Source organism: Scyliorhinus canicula, chromosome 15 (assembly GCF_902713615.1).
Source record: "Scyliorhinus canicula chromosome 15, sScyCan1.1, whole genome shotgun sequence".
Lineage (NCBI taxonomy): Eukaryota > Metazoa > Chordata > Chondrichthyes > Carcharhiniformes > Scyliorhinidae > Scyliorhinus > Scyliorhinus canicula.
In genome coordinates this window covers 67,713,852-67,722,898 of record NC_052160.1, presented here as the reverse complement: position 1 = coordinate 67,722,898, position 9,047 = coordinate 67,713,852, and the positions used below count along the sequence as shown (strand labels likewise).

The window sequence follows — 9,047 nt, the reverse complement described above, 5'->3', positions numbered from 1 at the left end:
CCCCTATCTCCCTCTCTATCTCCCCCTCTCTATCTCTCCCCTCTCTTCCTCTCTCACTCTTCCCCTCTCACTCTCCCCTCTCTTTCTTTCTCTCCCCTCTCTTTCTTTCTTTCCCCTCTCTATCTCTTCCTCTCTCTCCCCCTCTCCTTTTCTCCCTTCTCACTCTCCCCTTTTCCTATCTCTTTCTATCCCTTTTCACTCTCCCCATCTCTTTCTCTCCCCTCTCACTCCCTCTCTCTATCTCTCACTCTCCCTCTCTCGCCCGTCTATCTCTCTAACACTCTCCCCCTCTCTGCCAGTTCCTAACAAGGTTGAGGTTGACAGGAGGTTTGCCTGTGAGCTTTGGCCAGGCTGCTGACGTGCTGCTAATTTTCAGACACACACTGTCCCACTGTTTACCTTCAACACGCGGTTGCGTCTTGCAATGACGCCAGTCCCAGCCCTCTATAAAAGGCACAGACGGCTCTCTAACTCCTGCAGTTGCTACTTGAGTTGCTTTGAGAAACATCAGCAAAAGATCCTCTTCCTCCCTCCTTCCCTCCGCCATCCTCCCTCTAGCTCGGGGTTATCTCTGTCCCTCTCCCCGGTTATGATGAAGATGTCGCCCTGCGAGGCTGAGCTGAACATTCCCGCTAAGAACTGCTACCGGATGGTCATCCTGGGCTCCTCCAAGGTGGGCAAAAGCGCCATCGTGTCCCGCTTCCTCAGCGGCAAGTTCGAAGATCAGTACACGCCGACCATCGAGGATTTCCACCGCAAGTTCTACAGCATCCGGGGCGATGTGTACCAGCTGGACATCCTCGACACGTCGGGGAACCATCCCTTCCCGGCAATGAGGCGCCTCTCTATCCTCACAGGTAAGAATCCCCTCTCCTTCTGAATTTACAGCACCCTTCTCAATTCCACTGTTGGGAACTTGTCATCAATTCTCAGCAACTTCTAAACTTGCGAAGCAACAGGCTGCATCCTAAACTCTGATATGTTTTATCGGGAATTAGATGTTTTAAATGTCTAAAATATTGCATTTAAAATTCAAGCTGAATTTTTTTAACTCGTCTAAAATATTGCATTAAACTTCTGCTGATTTTTTAATATTATATTATATTATATTATTTTAATATTATATTATATATAATAAAATATTATATTTAAAATTCAAGCTGAATTTTGTAACCTCTAAAATATTGCATTAAACTTCCAGCTGATTTTTTAAATGTCTAAAATATTGCATTTAAACTTCAGTTTAAAAACAAACAGCCAACAATCAATCTCCTCCCGTCCGCTCTGTGCCTGGGCTGTAATGATATCAGAAAGTGCTGCAAAAAGTCAGAGCAGCATCTGTGGACGGAATCGAGACTGAATGTTTCGACTCCAGTGCTCAATTCTGAAGAGTCGGGTTGGAAACATTTCTTGTCCACAGATGCTGTTGAGTTTATGCAGCACCTTCTGTTTCTTTTGAAATTCAGATCTCCAGCAGCTGCAGTATTGTTTTGCTTTTGTTTAATTATTGAGTGAGCTGCTTTGTGTCAGAAAGCTGGCAAGATGTTAAACATTGTGATGTGTCTTGCTGAACATTGTTGTGATCTAACCGTTGCTTTCTTTCCCCTCTCTCTCTCTGCAGGCGATGTTTTCATCTTGGTCTTCAGCCTGGACAACCAGGACTCCTTCGAGGAGGTCAAGCGGCTCAAACAACAGATCATGGAGACCAAGTCTTGCCTGAAGAATAAGACCAAGGAGAACATCGATGTCCCCATTGTTATCTGCGGCAACAAGAGCGACCGGGACTTTTATCGGGAGGTGCCCAGGGAGAAGATCCAGCGGCTGCTGGAGGATGACTCCAAGTGCGCTTACTTTGAGATCTCCGCTAAAAGGAACAGCAACGTGGACGAGATGTTCCAGACCCTGTTCACCATGGCCAAGCTGCCCAGTGAGATGAGCCCGGACCTCCACAGGAAGGTGTCGGTGCAGTACTGCGACATCCTGCACCGGAAAACCTTCCGCAGCAGGAAAATCAAAGACGAAGATGCATACGGCATCGTGGCGCCCTTTGCCCGTAGACCGAGTGTGCACAGCGACCTGATGTACATCAAAGAGAAGGCGATCGGCGGCGGCCACAGCAGGGACAAGGACAGATGTGTGATCAGTTAAGTCTTGAGCTCGTTCGTTTTGCGAAGAAGACAATTTAATGGATCCCCCCTCTCCTCCCACCAGGATTTTGGGGGGGGAAACAGGGACTCCCGCCCCATCTCCATGCAGCATGAACCTGGGAAAGTGAGAGAAATGAGGACATTTCCAAAGACCGATCTGGCCTTTGTGTTTTCTACAGAGGGCAGACAGCGCTCCTGTGTCTCTCTAACTGCTGGCCAGCTCTCACACGGGGACAGATCTAGGTGCAAGGACTGAGATTTTTAAAAAAACTATGAACGCACACACACAAAGAGGTTGTTTCGATGCCTCGCCAAAGGAATGTTCATTTTGTCCTATTGACTGTGAAATATTTGTACTTGATTATTTTTTATTTAAAGTCAAAGTATTGTAGTCTTTCATGTGTACAAACTTCTACAAGTAGTGCAGTGAGCATTGAAAGGATTTGTTTACAATTGCCAACAAGTTGTTGTATTTTGGCAGTAAAGTTGTACTTGAACACTGAACAAAGTTTTTAAATAAATGTTTTGAAATGATGTTTGTGTTCTGGTGTAATCTCTACGACTACTTATTTTCAATGGAAACAATAGATCTCTGTCTGAACTCCATCCTCCACTTTGATCCCCCTCACCCCCTCTCAGTGCCAGTCTGCAACGTGTTCCCAAGTTTTGCTTTCACCAAGCACTGGTCCTTGTTCTGCTATTGGCACATTCTGCTGCCTGACCTTTATGCCACTATTACCAGCTGCTTTAGTCTTTAACATTATCACGACCACTCCCTTTGTCTCATGTCCATGACATTTTTGTCATTTCATTTTTCCTGGCCTCCAACCTCTCCTTGATCTTCTATTTCGCTCTACCCCCCCCCCCCCCCCCCCCCCCCCCCCCCCCCCCCCCGCCCAACTCTCGGTGAACAGCATAAAACCCATCACATTTCCACATCTCTTCAGCTCTGAGGAAGAGTCACATGGACTCAAAACGTGAACTCTATTTCTCTCGCCGTAAATGCTGTAAGACCGGTGGAGTGTTTCCAGCATCTACTGTTTTAATTTTAGATTTCATACTTACACATGGGCTCATGAGGTGATTCCGCAGGACTGGATCACTTCATTTAAAATGGTAAGGAGAAAGTTATTGGGTAACGTAACAGCGGTCTTTAAAATTCTGAAAGGTTTTGACAGAGTGGATACTGGGAGAATGTTTCCTGTTGTGGGAAAGAGTAAAACAAAAAAATTATCTGTATAAGATAGTCACTGAAAAAATCCACCAGGTTAAAGTCCAACATGTTTGTTTCAAACACTAGCTTTCAGAGCATTGCTCCTTCCTCAAGTGAATGCTTCACCTGAGGAAGGAGCAGTGCTCCGAAAGCTCGTGTTTGAAACAAACATGTTGGACTTTAACCTGGTGTTGTAAGACTTCTTACTGTGCTCACCCCAGTCCAACGCCGGCATCTCCACATCACTGAAAAATTCCAACAGAAGAATTCAGAAGAAACCTCTTTACCCAGAGAGAATGTGGGACTCAAGTGTGTAGTAGTTTTGAAATTATGGGCAAGCTAAGCAAATATATGAGGGAGAAGGAAAAAGGTGTGCTGGCCTTCATAGCGATCATGGCTGATAATCAGGTTCAATACCCCGATCTCGCCTACCCCCCCATATCCCTTGATCCCTTTAGCCCCAAGAGCTATATCTAATCCCTCTTGAAATTACACAATATTTAGGCCTCAACTATCTTCTGTGGTAGTGAATTCCAGAGATTCACCACTCGTTGGGTGAAAACATTTCTCCTCACCTCAGTCCTAAAAGGTTTACTCTTTATCTTCAAATGATGACCTCTAATTCTGAACTCCCCCACCATCGGAAACATTCTTTCTGAATCTACCCTGTTAGAATTTAGTAAATTTCTATGAGATCCCCTCTCACTCTTCAACCCTTCAATGAATATAATCCTAACCAATTTAGCCTCTCCTCAAATGACAGTCCGCAATCCCAGGAATCAGCCTGATAAATCTTCGCTGCACTCCCTCCATAGGAAGACATCCTTCCTCCGATTAGGACACACAATACTCCCATTGTGGCCTCACCAATGCCCTATACAATTGCAGTAAAACATCTCCATTCCTATGCTATTGCTCTAGAGGGAGTGCAGGGAAGTTTTACCAGACTGATTTCTGGGATGGCGGGACTGACATATGAGGAGAGATTGAGTCGGTTCAGATTATATGGGGCGGCACGACACGTTGGCACAGTGGTTAGCACTGCTGCCTCACAGCACCAGTGACCCAGGTTCAATTCCGGCCTCGGGTGACTGCGTAGGGTTTGCACATTCTCCCTTTGTCGGCGTGGGTTTCCTCCGGGTGCTCCAGTTTCCTCCCACAGTCCAAAGGTGTGCAGTTTAGGTGGATTGGCCATGCTAAATTGCCCCTCAGTGTCCAAAAAAGATGTGTAGGCTATTAGGATAGGGTGGGGAGTGAGCTTGGGTGGAGTACTCTTTCAGCGTGTCGGTGCAGACTCAATGGGCCGAATGGCCTCCTTCTGCACTGCAGGGATTCTATGTTTCTGTAATTGAAAGAAGCTTGAATTTATTTCACACCTTTTCAGACCTCAAAGTGCTTTACAACCAGTTAATTTTTTTAGACAAACCTGCAGCCAAATTGCACATCGTGTGATGTGACAAACAGCAATGAGATAAATGTCCAGCTCATGCTCGTTAAGGGATACATGTTGGGCAGGGATGTTTCTTTCATTCGTTGATATATGTGCAGCTTTCTTCACATGTCCTGACACTTCCAGCTGCCTAATTGAGACAGCTATGCCCCCATCTTTTTTTTTTCTACGTACGATATACAGCTCATAAAATGTCATTTGGCTCAAACATTCATGTTTTACTCAAGCCCCTTTCCATTATTCAGCATCTATAATTGTAGCCTTCTATTCCCTTATAGAAACAAAGGGCATGATCTAACCAAAAAAAATGTCCATTCTGGGCGGGAATCGAAAGGTCGTTCCCGCCGCTACAAGCGATTGTAGCGATACTACCATATTGCAAATGGCTCTCTGATCTCCCAAGCCCCCGACACAACCCCCAACTGACCAACTCACCTGTAAGGGGGTCTTCGGGTCCCCCACCTCACATGGCCAGGGCACCCCTGGTCCCAATCCCCAGCACGGTCAAAATGCCAGCTTGGCAGTCCTCCTGGCAGTGCCACCTGGGCATCCTGGCAATGCCAGGATGGCACCAGTGCCAGCTTGCCACCCTGCCCAGAGGCCAACCACCAGGGGCCTCCGATCCCCTGGGAGACCCCCCCACAAGTGCCTTTCTGCCTGGTTCCCATTTGTGATGACCAGTACTGAACAGCACTCACCAGGCCTCCATGGTGAAGGGGTTATATCCTAAAGCCTCAAGCAGATCAGGCAAGCGCATATTAGCTACTCACTCTAATATGCAGATGTGCGAAATGCTGACCCCGTCCAAAATGGCAGGATCCAGATTGCAACATCTCGCGAGATCCCATTAGATCTCACAAAGCGTGTGAGCCGGGTAAATCCCCTAAATTTGATCTCCCGGCATCTACCGGCTGTGTTGCGAACCCCGTTCGGGCGGGACGCGGCCGGTATTTCGCGGCCATGAAAAATAGGAGCTGGAGGAGGCAATTCGGCCATACAAGCCTGCTCTACCATTCATTATGATCATGGCTGATCATCCAACTTCCGTCTCCCCTCCCAATATCCTTTGATCCCATTCACCCCAAGAGTTATATCGAACAGTCTCTTGAGAGCATGCAATGTTTTGGCCTCAACTGCTTTCCATATTATCATAGATCATAGAATTTACAGTGCAGAAGGGGGCCATTCGGCCCATCGAGTCTGCACCGGCTCTTGTAAAGAACACTCTATCCCCTACCCAAGGTCAACACCTCCACCCTATCCCCACAACCCAGCAACCCCACCCAACACTAAGGGCAATTTTGGACACTAAGGGGAATTTATCACGGCCAATCCACCTAACTTGCACATCTTTGGACTGTGGGAGGAAACCGGAGCACCCGGAGGAAACCCACGCACACACGGGGAGGATGTGCAGACTCCGCACAGACAGTGACCAAGCCGGGAATCGAACCTGGGACCCTGGAGCTGTGAAGTGATTGTGCTATCCACAATGCTACCGTGCTGCCCATATTAAGCTGTCTTACCCTGTCTAATAATTAATCCAAACTGTGTTTCTAAAATTTGTAAAATAAATCACATATATTTGTCATTGTCTCATATTCTAGATATATATTAACTCTCTGCTGTCCATGTCTCATGCTGTCTCTCGCTCCCATTGCAGCTTCCTTGCTGACATGCCAAATGACACATTCCCGCCCCCAGCATTGCTTCACATTGACAGATTTCGATTGGCAAGACCCGCAGTTTTGTGTTTTGTGGATGCCCTTCATGTGGGAATGAAACTCCAGTAATGATTCAAAAATGATCCTGTGCCACATCATTGTCTTCAGGGTTCCATAAGGCTCTAGCCATAGCGCAAAATTCTTTCTCACCTCATCTCGATGAGACAAACAGGTAAATTAGGGATGTGTTACCAGATGTTTGCTGCTGACACCTAACTCTTGCAGCACCTTCTTTGATGACCTCTGTGTTGGCAGATTACTAGCTGAACAGATGAGTCAAAACATACTCCAACTGAAGATCAGACAGACCAAAGTTGTAATTTTCAGCCCTGCTACGAATCAATTCCTTGGCCAATGACTTTCTCCTCCTCAGTAACCAGGTCAGACTAAATTGAACTGTGCAAAATCGCCTTGATCTCTTCAGTCCAGTCTGAACTGCAAATCCCAAATCCTAAATCACCGGGATCAATGACTTTAAAGCTGTCTACAGCTTTCCCATTCCACTCCTACCTCAGCCTCAGTCAAGTTTAATTAGAAATGTTTCTGTCACCGCTAAGTTTGATTTCTGAGTTCCCAAACATTTCCCTGTAACTTATCCAATGTTGAGACATCTGTAACTTGTCACAGATGGACAGCAGGGTGACGCAGTGGTTACCACTGCTGCCTACAGCGCTGAGGACCCGGGTTCGATCCCAGCCCTGGGTCACTGTTCGTGTGGAGTTTGCACATTCTCCTCGTGTCTGCGTGAGTTTCACTCCAACACAAAGATGCACAGGAGAGTTGGATTGGCCACACTAAATTGTCCCTTAAATTGGAAAAAATAATTGGGTACTCTAAATTAAAATAAAACTTGTCACAGACTGTGTGTGGCACAGTGATTAGCACTGCTTCCTCACAGCGCCAGGGACCCGGGCGCGATTCCAGCCTTTGGTGAGTGTCTGTGTGGAGTTTGCACATTCTCTCCACGTCTGCATGGGTTTCCTCTGATGTGTTATGTACTCTGGGATATCACAGGCTGCAACTCGATGCAGCTTTGACCAAAATATACTCCAGACTTTGAAGTAAGTTCAATGTGATTTATTGAACCATTAGCACAGTTCTCCATGAGTTCGACTCTCCTGCTAATCTTGCTATAGTAACTCAGTCTAACTAACCAGTCTGCTCTAAGCCACATGGCTTCTGATCTGCCCCTGTCCTACTCTCAAAGTGTCGCCTGTGGAAAGAGACAGAGCATGTCTGCTCTGTCTTTATATATGGGTTGTGTAATGCCCCCTTTTGGTAGTGTCACCTCTGGGTGTCTTGACTGCTCATTGGTTGTGTCCTATTCTAAGTGTTCATTAGCTGAATGTCTGCATGTCATGACATCTCTGGTGCTCCCTCTAGTCTTAGTATTTACATTAACCCCTTGTGTATTTACAGTGATGCATATCATCACATCCTCCAGATGCTCTGATTTCTTCCCACAGTCCAAACATGTGCAGGTTAGGTGGATTGGCCATGCTAAATTGCTCCTTAGTGTCCAATAATGTGCAGCATAGGTGGTGTTATGGGGTTACAGAGATAGGGTTGGGAAGTGGACCTAGGTAAGGTGCTCTTTCAGAGGGTCGGTGCAGACTTGATGGGCTGAATTGCCTCCTTCTGCACTGTAGGGATTCTATGATTCTGCTTACCCATTCTCTCTGTCCTGGCTGACCAAGACCGTTGCCTTTTCCCACAGTACATTAAGTTCTAAATCCTCAGCTTCAAAGCTCTTCACAGACTTGCCTCAACAGAACTTTAAATGATCTAACAAACTTGTACCAGCTCCTATGTCCCTCCATCTCTGAATCTGGTCTTTTGTGCAGCCTACCAACTTATCCTACTGGTATCCCATCTTTAACTGCTTGGCCCCGGTTTCTGGAACTGCTTCCTAATCCTCTTCCTTTATTGTTCACTATTCTAAAACCGTTTCTTCCACCAAGTTTAACTTACCATCGTTTTTCAACTCCTTGTCCTGCCTCAACACAGCCCCACCCCTACTCCACTGGGCCAACGGTCCTTGGCCGTTACATTGCTCCCAATAACACATTCTGATACCTCATCTTTTTGCACTATTAGCACTCTTCATCTCTTGTACCCTTGTCTTATTTCCATGCCAAATTTGTCTAAATCTGCTTTGCCTGGACCTATCCCTATTCCTATTTCCTGCCGCCCCCCCCCCCTTCTCCCCACCCCCTTCCCAACTATATAATTATGTCTGTTTCTACCTTGCTTCAGTTCTAGATCCGAAACATTAACTCTGTTTCTCTCTCCACAGATGCTGCCAGACCTGCTGATTTTATCCAGCATTTTCTGCTGTTAAATAAGCTACCCTTCCTAACCTATTTCCCCATTAAACAACCATTCTCTGTTTTCTACCCTCACCTGCAAAATCTCTTACATTAAAAGCATTCCATAAAAACAAGTCATTGTGTGTGCGCGCGCATGTGTGTGCCCATGTGCATGTGTGTGCGTGTGCATGCATGTGTATGCAT

At 46.4% G+C, this 9,047-nt stretch overlaps 1 protein-coding gene across 1 annotated transcript; it reads left to right on the top strand.

Annotated features, from left to right (window-relative positions):
- The first annotated feature begins 302 nt into the window (after nt 1-302).
- rasd1 (RAS, dexamethasone-induced 1) lies at nt 303-2,681 on the top strand. Its single transcript, XM_038820987.1, has 2 exons — nt 303-857; nt 1,622-2,681. The coding sequence occupies exons 1-2, from the start codon at nt 425-427 to the stop codon at nt 2,146-2,148; spliced, it is 960 nt and encodes a 319-aa protein (XP_038676915.1). The 5' UTR covers nt 303-424; the 3' UTR covers nt 2,149-2,681.
- The last annotated feature ends 6,366 nt before the right edge of the window (nt 2,682-9,047 follow it).

Bases quoted from the DNA above. Each gene is read 5' to 3' on its own strand.
- rasd1 (XM_038820987.1), top strand. From the start codon at position 425: ATGACGCCAGTCCCAGCCCTCTATAAAAGGCACAGACGGCTCTCTAAC. The intron at 858-1,621 runs GTAAGAATCCCC...CTCTCTCTGCAG, and splicing joins GCGCCTCTCTATCCTCACAG to GCGATGTTTTCATCTTGGTC.